Source organism: Malus domestica, chromosome 10 (assembly GCF_042453785.1).
Source record: "Malus domestica chromosome 10, GDT2T_hap1".
NCBI lineage: Eukaryota > Viridiplantae > Streptophyta > Magnoliopsida > Rosales > Rosaceae > Malus > Malus domestica.
Window position 1 is genome coordinate 40637370 of NC_091670.1, and position 22563 is coordinate 40659932.

General features: G+C 42.0%; 1 protein-coding gene and 1 non-coding gene across 2 annotated transcripts; both read right to left on the bottom strand.

Moving 5' to 3' along the window:
- Nucleotides 1-8927: 8927 nt before the first annotated feature.
- Nucleotides 8928-22437, bottom strand: LOC103446561 (anaphase-promoting complex subunit 4). The gene is made up of 19 exons (XM_017335018.3): nucleotides 22127-22437; nucleotides 21901-22012; nucleotides 21734-21825; nucleotides 21426-21509; nucleotides 20866-21105; nucleotides 20666-20746; nucleotides 20369-20520; nucleotides 12252-12412; nucleotides 12058-12158; nucleotides 11874-11948; nucleotides 11377-11556; nucleotides 11205-11290; nucleotides 11030-11128; nucleotides 10616-10720; nucleotides 10211-10349; nucleotides 9875-10099; nucleotides 9641-9793; nucleotides 9423-9504; nucleotides 8928-9268 (listed from the first exon to the last, which is right to left on the bottom strand). Exons 1-19 carry the CDS (start codon nucleotides 22193-22195, stop codon nucleotides 9174-9176), a joined length of 2331 nt encoding a protein of 776 aa, XP_017190507.2. The 5' UTR covers nucleotides 22196-22437; the 3' UTR covers nucleotides 8928-9173.
- A 33-nt stretch (nucleotides 22438-22470) lies between these two features.
- TRNAD-GUC (transfer RNA aspartic acid (anticodon GUC)) lies at nucleotides 22471-22542 on the bottom strand. Its single transcript has one exon. It is a non-coding gene; the product is annotated as a tRNA-Asp (tRNA).
- Between the last annotated feature and the right edge of the window lie 21 nt (nucleotides 22543-22563).

Sequence of the window (22563 nt, forward strand, 5' to 3'; positions counted from 1 at the left end):
CTCCAAACCAGAAGTTGGTGACACTCTCATTATTTATCTATCGGTTTCGGCTTCAGCAGTCAGTTCTGTTCTTATTCGAAATGACAGTGGTGTCGAACGGCCCGTCTACTATGCTAGCAAGGCCCTACAAGATGCGGAGACACGATACTCCATCATTGAGAAATTAGCTCTAGCATTGGTCATGTCTGCTCGAAAACTTCGCCCTTATTTCCAAGCACACGCCATCATCGTGCTTACCAATCACCCTCTTCGACAGATACTCCAGAGTCCTGACACGTCTGGGCGAATGTTCAAATGGGTGATAGCATTGGGTGAGTTTGACATCTCCTATTAACCAAAACCAGCCGAAAAGGGTTAAGCAGTAGCAGATTTCATCGCCGACTTCACATATCCTGTTGACATTGCTTCTACACCTGAAGCAATAACTTCATTACCATCGGAAGCTCAGAAGATAGAATCAACAACCCCAGCATGGAGTCTGTATGTTGATGGCTCATCCAACCAATAGGGTTGCGGAGCAGGATTAGTCCTCACTACCCCTGACAAAGTGGCGATAGAATACGCTATTCGTTTCAAATTCAAGGCATCGAACAACGAGGCCGAATACGAAGCCCTTCTAGCAGGCTTACGTTTGGCCAAGCATCTTGGAGTTAAACAAATTGATATCTTCAGTGACTCCCAATTAGTAGTCAACCAAGTCACGAACAACTTTGATGCTAAGGATAGCTCCATGGCAGCATATCTTGCGCAAACACGACTTTTGCTCAAGCACTTCCACTACCAGATCACCCAAGTTCCTCGAGCGGCAAACAATCATGCAGACGCTTTGGCCCGCCTCGCCTCGGCAGTGGAAGACAAGATTGGGAGAAAAATTCATGTCGAATTGTTGGCAGCACTAAGCACCATGGTCGCGGAAGTGTGCAATTTACAACAAGGAGATAGTTGGATCACCCCAATTTATAAATTCCTTGCCTATGGCACCCTCCCAAATGACAAAGTCCAAGCTAAGTAGATTTGATACAAGTCTGCTCGCTACCTGATCATTAATAACCAACTCTACAAGCGCGGTTTTACCCTGCCCTACCTAAGATGCCTTACACATGCGGAGGCGGAAATTGTCCTTCGGGAAATACATGAAGGAGTCTGCGGAGATCATGCTGGGTCTCGATCCCTAGCACACAAGACTTTTCGCCAAGGATACTATTGGCCAACACTCCACCAAGATGCCATCAGAATATCTCGCTCATGTGATAAGTGTCAACGCTACGCAACTATCCCTCACTCCCCTCCCGAGCCGCTCACTCCTATGATCAGCCCTTGGCCCTTCGCCCAATGGGGACTTGATTTGATCGGCCCAATGCCTGCAGGGAAGGGCAAGGTCCGCTATGCAATCGTTGCAGTTGACTACTTAAAAAAGTGGGCTGAAGTAGAACCCTTGGCAACCATTACTGAGGGAAAAATAGAAAACTTCGTATGGAAGAACATCTTCTGTAGATTCGGCATTCCCAATGCGATAGTCACGGACAATGGGCGGCAGTTCGACAACAAGAAGTTCAAGATGTTCTGCTCTAAGTTCAACATCAACTTATGTTTTGCCTCTCCAGCCCATCCCCAGTCTAATGGACAAGTCGAGGCCGTTAACAAAATAATCAAGCGCACTCTGAAAACTAGCTTGGACAAAGCTAAAGGTTGTTGGCCAGAATTCGTACCCCAAGTTCTTTGGTCATACCGCACTTCATATCGGACTTCCACAGGAGAAACTCTATTCTCACTTGCTTTTGGTACAGAAGCAGTTGTCCCGGTTGAGCTTGAGCAAGCAACATACCGAATCCAGAATTACATGCAGAGTGAGAACGACAAACAACTCACCCTCAACCTGGATCTAGTCAAGGAACACAGAAATCAGGCTCACCTGAGGAATGTCGCCTACAAGCAGCGCATTTCCAACTACTACGACTCAAGGGTCAAACCTCGCTCTTTCAAAGTGGGAGACTGGGTACTGAAGAAAAGATTACTCTGTGATAGGGTCCCGAGTGAAGGAACACTCAGTCCTAACTGGGACGGACCGTTCGAGGTCGTCGGCATCAGCCGCCCTGGCTCCTACAAGCTCAGAAACTCCGACGGCAAGACCCTTGGCCATCCATGGAATGCTGACCACTTGAAGTACTATTACAAATAGACTCACATTGTACAAGTGTTAAGCTACAGCCGTTCGGCATCCTATATAACAAAGACCATTTGGTATGAATTCAATAAAGAGGTGATTTAGCCAACTCGGCCATAAACTCTTTTCCATTCTGAGCAATGAAACACTCAAGTGTTGAAGCTTCAACGCAAATGTTTCCAATACAAAACAAAATCTAAGTATGTGTCAACAAGACTATACAAAGGATCTACATCATACATTCCAACACATTCATACATAAACATCATACATTCCAACACATTCATACATAAACATCATACATTCCAACACATTCATACATAAACATCATACATTCCAATACATTCATACATAAACATCATACATTCCAACACATTCATGCATAAACATCATACATTCCAACACATTCATACATAAGCCAATTGTGCTTCGAAAGGGTTCAACACACTTTGTGTCATTCGACATTTGCCACAATGTGCCTCGACACCTTGCCCTTATTCTCACCAACTAGGTGATGAAGGAACTCACCTTCGTACCACCAACTAGGTGATGAAATGTACAACCCGTACTCTAATATTATTTGGAAACTTGCCACCCTTATCACCAATCAGGTGAAGAAGGAACTCATTTTCATGCCACCAACCAGGTGATGAAATGTACAACGCGTACTCTCCTTCATGTCACCAACCAGGTGATGAAATGTGATGAAAGGTGATTAAGGAATTCACACTCGTACCACCAACCAAGTGATGAAAGCAACCTACCATTCATTCCATTAACCAGAAGACGAGTGGTACAACTTGTACATGTGAACTCCTAGCATTCACAAATAATAAAAAACCATCAAGCTTTACAACTCAACTAGGGGAGCACTTATGCCTAACAAGAGCTATAGTCACCAACAAAGTCTTATTGCAAGCCAACAATGGCTTCAGTGCATGGTATACGAAGATCAAGCTCTTCAGCCCTCTTGCATCTGCTTCAGACATTTCTCCTCTATAACAATGCAAACACTACAACTCATAGAAAGCTTCAAACGCTCTTGATCAAGACTGTTCGAAGCAAATTCAATTTATATGGTTCATCCAAACCTTCGACTACTACAAGATGTGGCTTGCATCACAATCTCTCGCTTAACAGTATGGAAGCAAAATTTGTATACGTTGTCTCTCCCACATTTTCAAATTTCTAGTTTTCCCAAAAACAAAAAAAAAACAAAACAAAAAAAAACAAAAAAAAAAAAACAAAACAAAAACAAAAACAAAAAACAAAAACAAAAAAAAAAAAAAACAAAAAAAAAGAGGAAATTGGAAATTGGGAAATTTAACAAAGCTTCATCAATGGAACACAACTACAATCCTCAAAAGCTTCGCACTATCTTCATCAAGATAGTGTGAAGCAAAATCAATTTATGGTGCCAACAAAAGCTTCATCAATGGAGGACAAATATCAATATCAAAAGCTTTGCACTATCTTTATCAAGATAGTGTGAAGCAAAATCAATTTATGGTGCCAACAAAAGCTTCATCAATGGAGGACAAATATCAATCTCAAAAGCTTTGCACTATCTTCATCAAGATAGTGTGAAGCAAAATCAATTTATGGTGCCAACAAAAGCTTCATCAATGGAGGACAAATATCAAACTCAAAAGCTTTGCACTATCTTCATCAAGATAGTGCGAAGCAAAATTAATTTATGGTGCCAACAAAAGCTTCACCTATAAAGCTTCAATCCCAAAGCTTCACCTATAAAGCTTCAACACCAAAGCTTCACCTATAAAGCTTCAACACCAAAGCTTCACCTATAAAGCTTCAACACCAAAGCTTCACCTATCAAGCTTCAACCCCAAAGCTTCACCTACAATACATAATTTCAACACCAAAACATATAAAAGCTTCACACACTCTTCATCAAGATAGTGTGAAGCAAAATCAATTCATGATGCCCAACAAAGCTTCACCTACAAAGCTTCAACACCAAAGCTTCACCAACAAAGCTTTTAAATATATATATATATATATATATATATTTTTTTTTTCTTTTCAGAAATTCGAAAATTCAAAAATCTGGAAATTTGAAAAATCAAAAAATAAAAAAAATAAAAAAATAAAAAATTTGCCTAGGCATCCTCTTCTTTGGGCCTAACAACTTTCATAACAAATATATATGAAGAAGGAGTTTTGGGCTACCACTTAGAAAGGAAATGCCTCATTCGTCAACTCCCTCGACCAGAGACTTGGGGGACTCCTACCATATGCTACTGCACCTTGATACTCGGAAGTCTCACGATCACTTAGTGACTTGGATTTTTCAAGTCTCCAAACGAGAAGTTTTCCTCACTCGGGAAATTAAGGGAGCACTACCTCAACCTACATGCTTCACTCACAAAGTTTCATCATACAAGCTTCAACAAAAGGAAAAATTCAAAGAACTTAGTGAAGAAGGCCTTGGTGTATTTAACACAATACGTTGAAATGAAGCAAATCTTGTTTATTGATATTCCCGATAAGTTACAAATATGTACATATACATGAATCAAAATAAACAAACAAGATGGAGCCTTCACGAATGTTGCTTAGGGGAAGTCTCAGCAGTCGGTAGAGCCCCAGAAAGAGAAAGCACCGGAGGGTGGTTATCCGGAGCCTCAGTACTGGAAAGAACCTCAGAAGGATGAGGCATTGGAGGTTGATCATTTGGAGCTTCATTATGCGGTACAGCCCCAGAAGACGAAGGCAATAAATGCCTTTGGAACAAACCCACAAACCGCTGATGATCAAGTAAAACCTGACCATTAACTTCCTTCATCTGGTCAAGTTTCCTCTTCATGTTTGTAGCATAGTCATGTGCGAGCCGGTGCAACTATTTATTCTCATGCTTGAGCCCTCTAATCCCTGTTTGAGACTCATCACTTCAGCAGCCAATGATTCAACTTGGCGGGTTCTAGCAAATAGACGTTGGGCCATATTAGACACAGAACCTGCACACTGAACACTAAGAGCCAGAGAATCCTTAACAGCCAACTCATCAGACCGTTTGGAAAGTAGTCTATTATCTTTGGGAGTGAGAAGGTTCCTGGCCACCACCGCAGCGGTCATATCATTCTTCATCACAGAATCCCCAACGGTAAGAGGACCAGTAGGGGATATGAAGGATGGGGGCCATATGTTGTCTGGAGAAGGCATGGTTGTCTCTTCTCCAAGGTTCAAGTCAAAACGACGGTCGGAGGGGCCAGACATTTTCAAAGGTGTTGAAGAGGGAAGAGGTCAGACAAATCAAGATCTTAGAAGTGCAAGAAGGGAGCTTCTACTGGTGGAGATTCAAGTGTGCTGTGGAACTTAATGCCAACCTCTATAAAAATCTGCACTTGACGGAGCTTCAGGAATCGAAGAGGCGTTTGCTTTCTCGAAAGCTGAGCTGCTCAGAGACCACGATGGCCGATCTCAGAAATCGAAGAAGCACCTGCTTTTTCAGCCTCGTCAGCACTTGTCACATGCACACTCAGCTTTGCAGAAATTACGGGCAATCTGTCGAAGATTTCTGGTGAAGTAGAAAACACGTGAATCTTACTGTTCAATCACCACTATCCACACGCACCATCAACTCCTCGGGTACCACATATAACTTTGCCAAAGATCTCTGACAAAGTTTAGGCACGAGAATTTCGAAGTTCCAGCTACCCTACTATTACCCACAAGGGTAAAGGAACAGAACCACTGCTTGACAACTGGAAAGTCCCTATGTGTGTCGACCTATGTGTTCTGTGGCAAGACAGGCTGGCAAGAACGTCCAACCTTTACTCACATTCGAGAAAAGACTCCCAACATAATTACTTTCTCAAAAACCGAAGCGGCACCGCTTTCCGAATCTCGAGAGCCAGATCCCTGACGGGATTGCTTGTTCGAAAACCGAAGAGGCACAGCTCTCAGAACTTTGAGAGCCAGATTTCCTTAGATAAAGCTTGTCTGTAATCTTCACACGCAACATCAGCTTTCTAGATACCACATACCACTTTTTCAAAGTGCTCTGACAAAATTAAAACACGTGAAGCTGGCAGCTCCCACTACATTGCTGTGACCAAGAAGGGTAAAGGAATAGTATTACTACTTGTTATTGGAAAATCCCTATATACATTGACCTCCCTCCTCAACGGACAGGCAAACCTGCAAAAATGCTCAACTCTTTCTCGCATTCGAGAGTGCACCCTCAACATAACCTCTCGAAATACTCAGCTTTATTTCCCCCCGATAATACCTCAGCAAATAAGCCACACCAAGAACAAAAGTATCTCATATCATCAGGGTCGAAAGCAAGAGTATCCCATATCATGCTTTCTCCCTGTCCTTGTCTTCGTCCTTGTCCACACCTGCAGGACAAAGAGAAAGAAAGCAGTCAGTCGGAACCTGAAATCAAACCTCCAATCTGGAACTGACTGCCTGAGACCTTTGCCTGGTTGCTTACTCAGCATTGCTCTCGAGAACTCATCCTCAACTGCTGTCAAGGTCATGAATTCCACTGGCACATACCTCATGACAGTTGATCAGATATTGGCTCTTTACACTGAAGCTGCCAAGCGTGGATGAGTCACTATGAAGGAATGTTCTGAAGGACCATTTAAATGCAAAGGTTGCACACCACTTCTGCCATGCAAAAGATTGAAGCAGAAGGTTCAACGGTGAGCTGAAACAGATCACTACAGCACGACACCTTTCCATACCACATTCATTATTCCGTCAACAGCAAAAGTATCTCATATCATCAAGGTCGAATGTACTCTAGATTTGATGGACTTGTTTTGACCCTCAAATTCTTGAGTCGACCTTATACTCTGAAGGGAACCAGAAAACTCTCAAGCACAGTTCAAGAATAAGCCTGTGGAAAGTTACTTCTTCAAAAGCAAAAGTATCTCATATCATCTCTTCTCCTTTTGCTTCTCCTTATCCTGGCAGCTGAATGAGAGACAATGAGAAGGAGAACAATCAACCGGAAGCCAAACTCGAACCTCCGATCCTGGGTTGCTTGTTTGGAAGTTTGACTGCTTACCTTGTCTGTCACCTCTTTCGGCAGATCTCCTAGCTCGGCGACTTGGGGGACTCCTACTATAGGGTTTGTATCGCACTTGACCAAGCCCAAAACTACAAGTAAGCTTCAAGCGAAATTGATACATTACCTTGTGCATCTTCATCGATTAAAGATACCACCCATGGATGGAGGAAAAGTACTTCCAGAGAAGATGCCACATCTACATATGAGACAGATAAGACACGTGAAAATGATACCACACTTCAGTACTTAGAAGTTTCGTGATTACTCAATGGCTTGGATCTTGCAAGTCCCCAACCGAGGAGCTTCCCTCACTCGGGAACTTAGGGGAGCACTGTTTGTACCATACTTGACCAATCCCGAAACTACTGAGCACCGGTCAACGTTATACCATCAAGGATCCAGAAGAGCTTCCCTTCAACCAGGAGGCCAATCATAATGCGACACGTGTCGACATCAGAAGCCAATCACAGCTCGACACGTGTCAACATCAGAAGACAATCACAATACGACACATGTCAATGTTAGAACAAAACTAGAAACTCTCCTCTATAAATAGGGATCATTCTCCCACAATAATCTCTAATGTCATTTTGTACTAAACTATTCACTAGAACTCACAAAATGAGAGCTTGAACCTATGTATTTGTGTAAACCCTTCACAATTAATGAGAACTCCTCTACTCCGTGGACGTAGCCGATCTGGGTGAATCACGTACATCTTGTGTTTGCTTCCCTGTCCTTATTCATTTACGTACTTATCTTCACTAGTGATCGAAGCAACCAAGCGAAGGTCACAAACCTGACACTTTCTGTTGTACCAAAGTCTTCGCTGATTTTGTGCATCAACAAACTCTATTAATAAAATGGAAAACTAATGAAAAGGGCTTGAAAATATTGAGTTTTAATGATAAGGACAAAATAAAGGGTAAAGTGAATAATACCATGATTGACTTTTTAGTGTAAAAATATGATTTTTCGTTAAAGTAAACAATACTGGGAGCTTTTCGTTAAAGTTCTCGTAATAAAAAGGCTACAACAAGATACAAAAGGCAGTCCAAAGTAACCAAGTACAAGTAAAGCTACAACAAAGAAAATACGATGAAAAGGCCCAAAAGTAGCCGGCTTACAACAAGGAAAACCTAGATCTGGAATACTATTTGCTTCCACCGAACAACTGCGCTTCCATAAAAAAGTCGCCATCACCACCAAGAAGAACTCATGAAATGACTGAATGAACAAAAAGGAGGGTGAGCAAGCCACCCGCGCAAAAAGCGCTCCCATAGTTCTACCAGATAGTGCTAATAAGACTTTAATAACTACCCAAAACCAAAGCGCGTCGCCAAGGAGAGGCACCTAGGCCGAGTTGCAAAGGTTGGTGGTTGAAGACTCGCAACGGAAACCAACATTTGGGCAAAAGTGCGGCATGAAAGTTTAAAATCTGAGACAAGAACCGGAAAATTGAGACAAAGCTCAAGGAAATAAAAAAACCAAGGCCGAAGTGAGAAAACACATAAGCTAAAGCGACAATAGAGAGGGAGGAGAAGTTGGGGTTGGTAAGGAAGATTGGAAGTGGGGTTGCCACCGATTCCCCCCTAAAAATAGAAGTCAAATGCACTTTATTAATTTTATTTTTTTGTTGCACACATCACCTTATTTTTATGGTTTAGGTTGAGCGTCAAACACGGGACCTTAGTTACAGACATGAACAATCATAACTGATTGAGCTACAAGTCTTTAACGACAATTTGTTAATTTTAAAATACGTACGCTAGTACTTTTTCACTTCTCTCTCTCACTTCTCTCTCTCATACTTACAAAATGTCGAACTTTGCAACAGAGGATCGAAATTACGATACATGCTAAGAAACAAAATGCAGAACATATTATTTGGCCAGAACAAAAATATGATACACGCCGAGGCGGAGTATGCAACACATATTTGTTCTAGGAGTAAATTAGATGCAGTCACTCTGCATCTGAGACTTCATCTTCGTCTTCATCCAGAATGTAGACCAAGGCACGTTTTCTTGCAGCGAAAACACAGGCCACGCCTCTTGATGCTGTTACAGTAAAATTCATCCGAAATTTCATAAGAAAAAAAAAATGAAGAACTCTCATGTTCAATTGAAACTACGAGGATGAAGTGAGAATAATTCGAGACACGGGTGATAGAACTTGTTTGATTTGAAGTAAGAAACAGTTTTTAGAACTTACAGCTGACTGCGAGGGGTGCAACGATGGAGTGAGGTATATTGCGCACCTTCTCATTCTCCATTTCCAGGTGAACAACAGAGTCCTGAATATACACATTTGAGCAGTAGTATCATATATGCCGCAGAGCAACTTGGGAACAGAAATCTAGAGTTATGGCATCTTTTCGTTTTAAGTAATATAACACAATGAATGCACGAGGGAGCAAAGATCAGAATTACCTTTAGTTGATGCAACGTCCAATAGTTTAGACCTGTGGATCTTGAGATCGATACAAATGGAAGGTCATCTGTTTGCACAATCATCATAGAGGCGTCTCCAGAACTTTCAGAAGCGGCGGTTGTTTCATTTAATAACAAAACAATCTGACTTTCCTGTTAGAAGTAAAAGCAGTTTATGAAACATTCCAGAAAAGGAAAATAAAATGACGGTATATGATCAGTTTAGGTCTCTACCTTATATAAGGAAAGATCCATGCAGTAATAACCAGCAGGGACCCCCAACAATACAGCTTCTAATGAAGTATAGCCCTTGTTTACACTGCTCGAGTCATGCATAAACCCTTTCACTATTCCTATACAATTTGCAATTCCGGAGAGAGACTCATCTGGTATTTGGAAAGATATGTAATCGAGAAACAAGTGTTCACTCTGACAAGAAGAGACCGATTGGGAGGCATCCTATAGAATAGGAATAAAAGAACCGATGTTATCGATAGTGAATTCAAATTGATTTTACTGAATCACAGGATTCAAGTTAAAAACTTCCCGAACTGCAAAACCAATAAGTACCTCATAATACGATACTGAAACAGGAATGGTGGTTGACAAAGATGATGACAAAGGTGGAAGAGGGCAAAGCGGCAATAAATCCTTGCACAGTATCTTTCTTGATATTGTTGTAAAGGGCATCAGAAAAGCCTCCTTGAAACTATAAGACCAAGGGGCATCTGTAAATTGAAATTGAAAAGGCAGTACCAATGTATGCATGCTCATATCCGTGTGTGTGCAGTGCACCCTTGCCTGTTTTTGTTAGTGACTCAATGCTAAGTTAAACAAGCAGGATTTCACTTTCCTTTTTATTATTTCTGTCATCATAAATTAGCATTTTGAGGAACCCAAGTGTTGGCATTTACAGAGGGATATAGTATCATTTGCTCCAATGTTCATAGATGAGGGCCATGGAAATCTGCATACCTAGACTCCATCTGCTGGGATTCCTTTGCTAATGTCCTTTGCAGATATCCAAAATCTGAAAATCCCCCAAACTGAACCAGTTCTTTAACTCTTTGCATTGTTTCCCTGAAAACAATACAACTTCATCTTGGTTAGAGATACAAAAAGAGAATTGAAATACTTGTATAATTGCCAACATGCAAGCACACGTCCATTGTTTTCACATGCACATATATGCATAAGACATGTACATAACATACGGTGTTATTAATTTGGATGTGGTCCGCAGGCAATAAGAATATTAGATATCAAGCCATCTCCAGCTATACAACATAGACGGCTACAGAGAAGCCATTATGCATAAAAGATATACATGATACATTAGAATAATTGCGAAACTGTTTGCAATGCAGACAAGATTTAGAAATAACTTACAAACCAATATCGATATGGTGATCGGCTTCTGATGCTTCCAGCAACTGCTTGACAGGATCTTGGTCATATAAAAACTTCAAGAATATAACGACAAGTTCACTGCCAAAACCTAAAGTATGAGTAAAAGGATATATGCTGGTAGCAAACAAAACACAGAGGAAAGTGTAACACATACCTATTGTACAGTAGAAGATGGTGATCGCTTGGTTCTGACATAAGTAACTTTATACATTTCAAGAGCCAGTTGAAGAAATTTGAAAACTGAAAGAAAAGACATTATAATTTAGTAATGAAGAAAGAAACTGTCCTCCCTTTCATTTTTATTACAGTATAAACCTCAAGCAAACCTGCTGCACAACAGTTGACAGCACCCTGATAAATCGTTCAACTTGTAAAAGTATCATCCCAGCTTTTTCTGTTGCATTATTGATGAGTGTCTCATCCAAACCAATTCCCTGATATCGTGCTCGCCATCTTGAAAGGCCTCTTAATTCTCCCATCCTGAATGCAATAATTTCTGCAGCAGGCTAAAAAAGGGTAAACCATGTTTAGTTTCTGCCCAAGTCCTCTGATGGAAGGAACATTAGAAAATAGGATCACATATATTAGGCGTTTGTAACCAACAAAAATATAATTGAGACTTCACAATGGTAATCGACGTTTCCTTTTTCTGCCTATCAGTTCCATATCCATCTATTAGAAACATTGTATTCTGAATTCTGATATAGTTACTGATCACAGATCATGTAACCTTTTGTAAAAAATGATACGCAGAGAAAGTACAACAAAAAACAGTTGCTCCTAACAAGAAAATATTGCATCCACTGCAAGGGCTAACTAGCACCTGGAGATGATTTAGGACAATAAGCTGGAGTTCTTTTCCGGCACCACAAACAGCCTTTGACACACGCTTCACGCCCTATGAGTAAAAAAGCTTTGTTGAATTCACAATGTCATCATATACACATTGCTCAGTGTGATACTAAATCTCGATGTTAAAATAGGATGTTACATAGCACTAAGCTTACCACTTCACCAAGAGAGTTAACAAGAAATTGATGAACAGGTGGACTAGTCCTTGCACCACCTAAAAGACTCAAAAACTCCTCCTGGGGACAAGAGTCAAGTCCTGTATACAAATGGTACAAACTGTATGAATGGAAGAATCATATAACCAAGAATTACATCAACAAAGTGGGACATCGCAGCATCCAGAAATTACCATGGTCAACAATCAGATTAGATAGAGAATCAAACTTTTCATGGAAAGTGTGCATAGCATCAGACCACTGCTTGTGCATAACTGAAAGTGATGCCCGAATAACCTCCACCAATTCCTCAATGTTAGACGCTTGTTGAGCCACTTGGTGAAGCTCATTTTTCCTACAATGAGAATTACAGTCATAACAACAACAACAACAACAACAACAACAAAGCCTTTTCCCACTAAGTGGGGTCGGCTATATGAATCCTAGAACGCCATTGCGCTCGGTTTTGTGTCATGTCCTCCGTTAGATCCAAGTACTCAAGTCTTTTCTTAGGGTCTCTTCCAAAGTTTTCCTAGGTCTTCCTCTACCCCTTCGGCCCTGAACCTCTGTCCCGTAGTCACATTTTCGAACCGGAGCGTCAGTAGGCCTTCTTTGCACATGTCCAAACCACCGGAACCGATTTTCTCTCATATTTCCTTCAATTTTGGCTACTCCTACTTTACCTCGGATAACCTCATTCCCAATCTTATCCTTTCTCGTGCGCCCATACATCCCACGAAGCATCCTCATCTCCGCTACACCCATTTTGTGTACGTTGATGCTTCACTGCCCAACATTCTGTGCCATACAACATCGCTGGCCTTATTGCCGTCCTATAAAATTTTCCCTTGAGCTTCAGTGGCCTACGACGGTCACACAACACGCCGGATGCACTCTTACACTTCATCCATCCAGCTTGTATTCTATGGTTGAGATCTCCATCTAATTCTCCGTTCTCTTGCAAGATAGATCCTAGGTAGCGAAAACGGTCACTTTTTGTGATCTTCGCTAGATTGCTCCGGTCATTAGTGTAGATAAGTATATAAATGGATAGAGATAGGAAAGCAAACACAAGATGTACGTGGTTCACCCAGATTGGCTACGTCCACGGAATAGAGGAGTTCTCATTAATTGTGAAGGGTTTACACAAAAGCAAACACAAGATGTACGTGGTTCACCCAGATTGGCTACGTCCACGGAATAGAAGAGTTCTCATTAATTGCGAAGGGTTTACACAAGTACATAGGTTCAAGCTCTCCTTTAGTGAGTACAAGTGAATGATTTAGTACAAATGACATTAGGAAATATTGTGGGAGAATGATCTCGTAGCCACGAAACTTCTAAGTACCGGAGTGTGGTATCGTCTTGACTTGCCTTATCTGTCTCATAGGTAGATGTGGCATCTTCTCTGGAAGTACTCTTCCTCCATCCAGGGGTGGTATCTGTAACTGGTGGAGATGCACAAGGTAATGTATCAATTTCACTTGAAGCTTACTTGTAGTTTCATGCTTGGTCAAGCGCGATACAAACCATGTAGTAGGAGTTCCCCAAGTCGCCGAGCTAGGGGATCTGCTGAAAGAGGTGACAGACAAGGTAAGCAATCAGAGCTCCGGCTGATTGTTCACATTCTCCCTATCTTGCAGGCAGCATGAAGGATAAAGAGAAGAAAAATGAGGAGAGATGATATGGGATACTTTTGCTTTTGAAGAAGTAACTTTCCACAGGCTTATTCTTGAACTGGGCTGGAGGGTTTTCTGGTTTCCTCCAGAGTATAAGGCCGACTGAAGAATTTGAGGGTCAAAACAAGTCCATCAAATCTAGAGTACGTTCGACCCTGCTGATATGGGATACTTTTGCTTTTGACAGAGTAGTGGATGTATCGGCACGTGTGCTGTTACGCTTGTCTCCACATGCTTCCTTGTATCCTTCTCACTTGCCCTATTTGTTCCTCAGGCAAATGCGGTATCTTCCCTGGAAGCATAAGATGTTGAAGATGAGTACTCGAGAGCAATGCCAGGTAAGTAATCAGGTAAGGGGTTCCAGGCAGTCAGTTCCTGGCTGGAAGCTTGATTCCAAGTGCTGACTGATTGCTCTCTTTCTCCTTGTCTTGCAGGTAAGAACAAGGCCAAAGGAAAAGACAGGGAAAAAGCATGATATGGGATACTCTTGCTTTTAACCCTGATGATATGAGATATTCTTGCTCTAGTATAGCTTGTTTACAAAGGTATTATCGGGGGGAAAGAAAGCTGAATATTTCGAAAGGCTTCGTTGGGAATGCCCTCTCAGATAAGAGAAAGGGTTGAGCATTTTTGCAGCTCTGCCTGTCCGTTAGGGATGGAGGTCGACATATATAGGAGTCTCCCTAACATCAAGTAATAATGCTATTCCTTTACCCTGCTTGGTTATAGCACGGTAGTGGGAGCTGCCAGCTTCACATGTTTTAACTCTGTCAGAGCACTTTGAAAAAGTGGTCTGTGGTATCTGGAAAGCTGATGTTGCGTGTGAAGATTACAGACAAGCTTTATCCAAGGAGATCCAGCTCTTGAAGTTGGGAAAGTGGTGCCTCTTCGATTTTCGAACAAGCAATCTTGTCGGGGATCTGGCTCTCGAGATTCGGAGAACGATGCCTCTTCGATTTTTGAGAAAGCAATCTTGCTGGGGGTCTGGCTCTCGAGATTCGGAGAGCGGTGTCTCTTCGATTTTTGAGAAAGTAATCATGTTGAGAGTCTGGCTCTCGAGATTCGGAGGGCGGTGCCTCTTCGATTTTGGAGCAAGCAATCTTGTTGGGAGTGTTTTCTCGAATGTGAGTAAAGGTTGGGCGTGTTTGCTAGTCTACCTTGCCACGAAGCACAGAGGTTGACACACAGGGACTTTCCAATTATCCAGCAGTGGTACTGTTCCTTTACCCTCTCTTCGATTTTTGAGAAAGTAATCATGTTGGAAGTCTGGCTCTCGAGATTCGGAGGGCGGTGCCTCTTCAATTTTGGAGCAAGCAATCTTGTTGGGAGTGTTTTCTCGAATGTGAGTACAGGTTGGGCATGTTTGCTAGTCTACCTTGCCACGAAGCACAGAGGTTGACACACCGGGACTTTCCAATTATCCAGCAGTGGTACTGTTCCTTTACCCTTGTGGGTAATAATATGGTAGCTAGACCTTCAAAATTTATGTGTTTAAACTTTGTTAGTGTTGTTTTTTTGCAATTCTTTTACCCTTCTTGGTCAGAGCGATGTAGTGGGAGCTGCAAGCTTCACGTGTCTCAACTTTGTCAGAGAACTTTGGCAAAGTTATCTGTGGTACCCATGAGCTACTGTTGCGTGTGGGAAGTGGGTGATTGAACAGTACGATTCATGTGCTTTCTACTTCGTCAGAAATCTTCGACAGAATGCCCATAATTTCCGCAAAGCTGAGTGTGCGTGTGACAGGTGCTGACAAGGCTGGAAAAGTAGGTGCCTCTTCGATTTCTGAGATCGGCCCTCGTGGTCTCTGAGCATCCCAGCTTTTGAGAAAGCAAGCCTCTTCGATTTCTGAGATCGGCCTTCATGGTCTTTGAGCAGCCCAACTTTTGAGAAAGCAAACGCCTCTTCGATTTCTGAGATCGACCCTCGTGGTCTCTGAGCAGCCCAGCTTTTGAGAAAGCAAACACCTCTTCGATTTCTGAGCAGGCGCCTTTTCGATTTCTGAAGCTTCGTCGAGTGCAGATTTTTATAGGGGCTGACATTAAGTTCCAAAGCACACTTGAATATCCACCAGTAGAAGCTCCATTCTTGCACTTCTAAGATCTTGATTTGTCCGACCTCTTCTCTCGTCAACACCTTTGAAAATGTCTGGCCCCTCCGACCGTCGTTTTGACTTGAACCTTGTTGAAGAGGCAGCCCTGCCTTCTCCAGACAACATATGGCGCCCATCCTTCGTCTCCCCTACTGGTCCTCTTACCGTTGGGGATTCCGTGATGAAGAATGATATGACCGCTGCGGTAGTGGCCAGGAACCTTCTCACTCCCAAAGATAACAGACTACTTTCCAAACGGTCTGATGAGTTGGCTGTTAAGGATTCTCTGGCTCTCAGTGTTCAGTGTGCAGGTTCTGTGTCTAATATGGCCCAACGCCTATTTGCTCGAACCCGCCAAGTTGAATCATTGGCGGCTGAAGTGATGAGTCTCAAACAGGAGATTAGAGGGCTCAAGCATGAGAATAAACAGTTGCACCGGCTCGCACATGACTATGCTACAAACATGAAGAGGAAGCTTGACCAGATGAAGGAATCTGATGGTCAGGTTTTACTTGATCATCAGAGATTTGTGGGTTTGTTCCAAAGGCATTTATTGCCTTCGTCTTCTGGGGCTGTACCGCGTAATGAAGCTCCAAATGATCAACCTCTGATGCCTCCTCCTTCTAGGGTTTTGTCCAGTACTGAGGCTCCGAATGATCCTCCTCCGGTGCCTTCTCTTTCTGGGGCTCTACCGACTGCTGAGACTTCTCCTAAGCAACCTTTGTGAAGGCTCCCTCTTGTTTGTTTATTTTGACTCAAGTATATGTACATATTTGTAACTTATCGGGGATATCAATAAATAAGCTTTCCTTCATTTCAACGTATTGTGTTAAATACACCAAAGCCTTCTTCGCTAAGTTCTTTGAATTTTCTTTTGTTGAAGCTTGTATGTTGAAGCTTTGTGAGTGGAGCATATAGGTTGAGGTAGTGTTCCCTTAATTTCCCGAGTGAGGAAAACTTCTTGGTTGGAGACTTGGAAAATCCAAGTCACTGAGTGGGATCGGCTATATGAATCTTAGAACGCCATTGTGTTCTGTCCTGTGTCATGTCCTCCGTTAGATCCAAGTACTCTAAGTCTTTTCTTAGGGTCTCTTCCAAAGTTTTCCTAGGTCTTCCTCTGCCCCTTCGGCCCTAAACCTCTGTTCCATAGTCGCATCTTCTAATCGGAGCGTCAGTATGCCTTCTTTGCACATGTCCAAACCACCGTAACCGATTTTCTCTCATCTTTCCTTCAATTTCGGCTACTCCTACTTTACCCTGGAAATCCTTATTCCTAATCTTATCCTTTCTCGTGTGCCCACACATCCAACGAAGCATCCTCATCTCCGCTACACCCATTTTGTGTACGTGTTGATGCTTCACCGCCCAACATTCTGTGCCATACAGCATCGCCGGCCTTATTGCCGTCCTATAAAATTTTTCCTTGAGCTTCAGTGGCATACGGCGATCACACAACACGCCGGATGCACTCTTCCACTTCATCCATCCAGCTTGTATTCTATGGTTGAGATCTCCATCTAATTCTCCGTTCTTTTGCAAGATAGATCCTAGGTAACGAAAACGGTCGCTCTTTGGTATTTCTTGATCTCCGATCCTCACCCCTAACTCGTTTTGGCCTCCATTTGCACTGAACTTGCACTCCATATATTCTGTCTTTGATCGGCTTAGGCGAAGACCTTTAGATTCCAACACTTCTCTCCAAAGGTTAAGCTTTGCATTTACCCCTTCCTGAGTTTCATCTATCAACACTATATCGTCTGCGAAAAGCATACACCAAGGAATATCACCTTGAATATGTCCTGTTAACTCATCCATTACCAACGCAAAAAGGTAAGGACTTAAGGATGAGCCTTGATGTAATCCTACAGTTATGGGAAAGCTTTCGGTTTGTCCTTCATGAGTTCTTACGGCAGTCTTTGCTCCTTCATACATATCCTGTATAGCTTGGATATATGCTACTCGTACTCCTTTCTTCTCTAAAATCCTCCAAAGAATGTCTCTTGGGACCCTATCATACGCTTTTTCCAAATCTATAAAGACCATGTGTAAATCCTTTTTCCCATCTCTATATCTTTCCATCAATCTTCGTAAGAGATAGATTGCCTCTATGGTTGAGCGCCCTGGCATGAACCCGAATTGGTTGTCCGAAACCCGTGTCTCTTGCCTCAATCTATGCTCAATGACTCTCTCCCAGAGCTTCATTGTATGACTCATTAGCTTAATACCCCTATAGTTCATGCAATTTTGTACATCGCCCTTATTCTTGTAGATAGGCACCAAAGTGCTCATTCGCCACTCATTCGGCATCTTCTTCGTTTTCAAAATCCTATTGAAAAGGTTAGTGAGCCATGTTATACCTGTCTCTCCCAAAACTTTCCACACTTCGATTGGTATATTGTCTGGGCCTACTGCTTTTCTATGCTTCATCTTCTTCAAAGCTACACCCACTTCTTCCTTCCGGATTCTACGATAAAAAGAGTAGTTTCTACACTCTTCTGAGTTACTCAACTCCCCTAAAGAAGCACTCCTTTCATGTCCTTCATTGAAAAGATTATGAAAATAACCTTTCCATCTGTCTTTAACCGCGTTCTCTGTAACAAGAACCTTTCCATCCTCATCCTTGATGCACCTCACTTGGTTTAGGTCCCTTGTCTTCTTGTCCCTTGCTCTAGCTAGTTTATAGATATCCAACTTTCCTTCTTTGGTATCTAGTCGCTTATACATATCGTCATAAGCCGCTAACTTAGCTTCTCTCACAGCTTTCTTCGCCTCTTGCTTCGCTTTTCTATACCTTTCACCATTTTCATCGGTCCTATCCTTGTATAAGGCTTTACAACATTCCTTCTTAGCCTTCACCTTTGCTTGTACCTCCTCATTCCACCACCAAGATTCCTTTTGGTGTGGGGCAAAGCCCTTGGACTCTCCTAATACCTCTTTTGCTACTTTTCGGATACAACTAGCCATGGAATCCCACATTTGGTTAGCTTCCCCCTCTCTATCCCACACACACTGGGTGATTACTTTCTCTTTGAAAATGGCTTGTTTTTCTTCTTTTAGATTCCACCATCTAGTCCTTGGGCACTTCCAAGTCTTGTTCTTTTTTCTCACTCTTTTGATATGTACATCCATCACCAACAAGCGATGTTGATTAGCCACGCTCTCTCCTGGTATAACTTTGCAATCCTTACAAGTTATACGATCCCCTTTCCTCATTAGAAGAAAATCTATTTGTGTTTTTGACGACCCACTCTTGTAGGTGATCACATGTTCTTCTCTCTTCTTAAAGAAGGTGTTGGCTAAGAAGAGATCATATGCCATTGCAAAATCCAAGATAGCTTCCCCATCCTCGTTTCTCTCCCCAAAACCATGGCCACCATGAAAACCTCCATAGTTGCCTGTCTCCCTGCCCACGTGTCCATTTAAATCTCCTCCTATAAATAACTTCTCTGTCTGAGCAATTCCTTGCACCAAGTCTCCAAGGTCTTCCCAAAATTTCTCCTTCGAACTCGTATCCAACCCTACTTGAGGTGCGTACACACTAATCACATTGATAAGTTCTTGTCCTATTACAATCTTGATTGCCATGATTCTATCTCCTACCCTCTTGACATCTACAACATCTTGTGTCAAGGTCTTGTCCACGATGATGCCAACACCGTTTCTCGTTCTATTTGTGCCCGAATACCATAGTTTAAACCCTGAGTTTTCTAGATCCTTTGCCTTACGACCAACCCACTTAGTTTCTTGTAGGCACATAATATTTATCCTTCTCCTCACCATAACTTCTACTACTTCCATAGATTTTCCCGTCAAGGTTCCTATATTCCACGTTCCTAAACGCATTTTGCTCTCTTGAACTCTACCCTTCTGTCCTAGCTTCTTCACCCTTCCCCGTCTAATAGGATCAAAGTACTTCTTTTGTGTGTCCCGTGTAAAGTTGATAGGAGCATATGCTCCCAAACAACTTTGAGTGGAGTTGTTCGAAAAGAAGTTTCTATAGCCCCCTTGCTCATTTAACATTGCATCCGGGTGCCGATGGAGATACAGCGACCCTTGCTCACTTATCACTGTGCTCAGGCCACACAGCGCGCCACTTACGGGTGACGCCCTAGCTTTAGCGCGATTTCGTTCTGGATTCATTTTCATAAGGATTCGACGTGATCATGGAGTGCCGGCTGTCGACTACCTGACGCCCTCCCCCTCCTCCTTTATCCGGGCTTGGGACCGGCAATGTAAGATAAACTTACACGGCGGAGTTTTACAGTCATAAGCATATTTTAAATTGACAAGGGGATATCAATATACGAGTAGAAAAGATATTTAAACAAGGAAGCAGTACATAACATGACTGTATCATCCACATCTAAACTGATGTCAGAGCCCAAAATTTTACATGTAGAGCATATCGATGAGATTGAAACATTGAACAAGAAAACAAGAGAAAAAGATGGTAAAGACTCATATACTATAACCAATATGGCAGCACAACTTCCTATACATATTAAACAACCTGTCGTATACTGGGTTCTACAAGGAAAGTCACCTCTTCCAAAATATAGATGTATCAAGCACCATGCAGTGTAAGCCATGAATACCATGTTGAGTCACTCGTCTGCTTTCTGATTCCTCCCTATCATCAGTCAATTCTCCTGAACATGTGACTATCAAATGACAAAGATCTTTCGACAAAGCAACCTAATAACAACATGTAAGAATATCAGCTTGATCTAGTAAATTTAATATAAGCTGTGAATAAACGGAAAATCCAGTAATCATGAAAATAATATTGTCAGATATAATCCTATAACTTTGAGATTGTCCATACTAAAGATGAATTTACCTTGCAAACAGAAGCATTAAGAAGTCTGCACTCAGCTTTTGCATCCGTAAGTGGATTAGGAACACAAAAATTGTGTATGTTCTGGCACATATCCAGAGGCAGTCACATGACACATCAAACATAAATTAAAGTAAGTTTCACATAACTAAGCATCATCAACCCCAACACTTTATGACAATGGTTCAGAAGTTACTACTTACAATTTTCCCTATTGGAAAAATCCCAAATATACTAAAGCAAATGACTCCATCTTTGTCTCCACTACACAGGATGTTAAAACGTTGCTGTGAAGAATTTGACAGCTCTTGAAATGAATCTTCACTATCATCTATGAAACCAGTATCTCCAGATACCAGTCCAGGCATCCGCGGAACTCTTGGAGGAGGTGGGAAGAAACGAGAAGTACGGTCTTCATATGTTGATATACTGCCGTGCTCATCCTATAATCAATATTTGAAAAAGGGAGATTAGTAATATAATAGCTTAACCATGTTATCTCTAATACATAAATAAGGTATTCTTGTTTGTAATTGAACTCTAAATTCAATGTACCAAAGCATAATGAAATTTCAGAAGTTCAAAACAACTGGCAAGTGAATAGGAACGTAGTAAAACATCAAGGCAAAAGTTTTGTAAGAAGCGGATATATATGTGGCAGAGATTTAACCCCAGAAAAAGCTCAAGTAAAGAAAAACCAACTGATTTCATCCATTAAAATCAAATTGGTGCATAGCCTACAATTGGATCGATGAAAACATACTCTAGTCGTGTGTCCATCCTCCTCCCAGTTAAGTGAAACAACAGCAACGGAATGTGATTTTAAGCTTCTCAACAACTTTCCATTCTGCCTCGCATCAAAGAAATAAAAAGGATTTAGAAAGCATAAATGTAGAAAACCATAAGTCCACATTCATATGATAAGCTTTAACCTTGTATTCATATATGTCGTTTGTATAACAATATCACAAATTTACGCAAGTCATCAGTTCACAATGACAAGTTTGCAACTTTACTGACTAATCAGTACCAAGAGTATGTTTTTAACTGAAAAATCAACACTTTACTCACTTCAACATCATGCAATGAAACTGTTCCATCTTCAAGCCCAACAGCAATTGCTTTTCCATCGGGACGCCAACACAACGACGATATGCTCCTTGCTAAACCAAAAAAATTCAAAACTTTAACTCACAACAACACAGTAACCACCAAGAGAGAGAGAACGAAAGATATACCGGGAGAGATTGTCCAGAGCCTCTGCCAATTGAAACGGTGCAGCAAAATCTTGGAGTCTTCGGTGACCATCGCCAGCAAATCCTTCTCAGGGTTCCATTCTGCAATTTTAATCTGCAAAGTGTTGAGAATTCAAAGTTTCAAAGATCTTTTTTTTTTTCTTTAATTAAAAAAAAAGGTTAATGTTTTGGGGGATTTGATTGTGGAAGCTGTGATGTGAGAAGAAACCTGAGACGCGAGTGGCTTGTCGAACTGGAGCTGAAAGGGAAGAACTCGCTGGGCTTCGTCCGTTTCCATGGCGAAATCTGCAAGCGCAGAGCTTTGCAAAACCCTAAAAGCTAAAACCCTGCTGCTGGTACCGGAATGAATGGGAGCAAAAAGGGGGGCGTGGGGGCGTATGAAAGCGGGAGATGGCGACTGAACTGAAGCAGTGCTGAGAGAGAGAGAGAGAGAGAGAGAGAGAGAGGGCGGGATTTTTTGTTTTCGGCTTTCAAAGTGCAGTGACTGACGGTGGCAGGTGACAGGCCGACAGTGATCAAAATCAAAAGCCAAAATATAAGTGCAAAAAGAAACGCCGTTGCCGGGGATCGAACCCGGGTCACCCGCGTGACAGGCGGGAATACTTACCACTATACTACAACGACTCAGTTGTTTATCGTTGATGA

What these genes read in the sequence shown, in the direction of transcription:
- LOC103446561 (XM_017335018.3), bottom strand. Translation starts at nt 22,195, where the DNA reads ATGGAAACGGACGAAGCCCAGCGAGTTCTTCCCTTTCAGCTCCAGTTC. An exon ending in TTTCATTGCATGATGTTGAA is followed by an intron (nt 21,510 to 21,733) that starts GTGAGTAAAGTG and finishes GATGCGAGGCAG; the next exon opens with AATGGAAAGTTGTTGAGAAG. An exon ending in TCCCAGCAGATGGAGTCTAG is followed by an intron (nt 10,350 to 10,615) that starts GTATGCAGATTT and finishes TTGGTCTTATAG; the next exon opens with TTTCAAGGAGGCTTTTCTGA.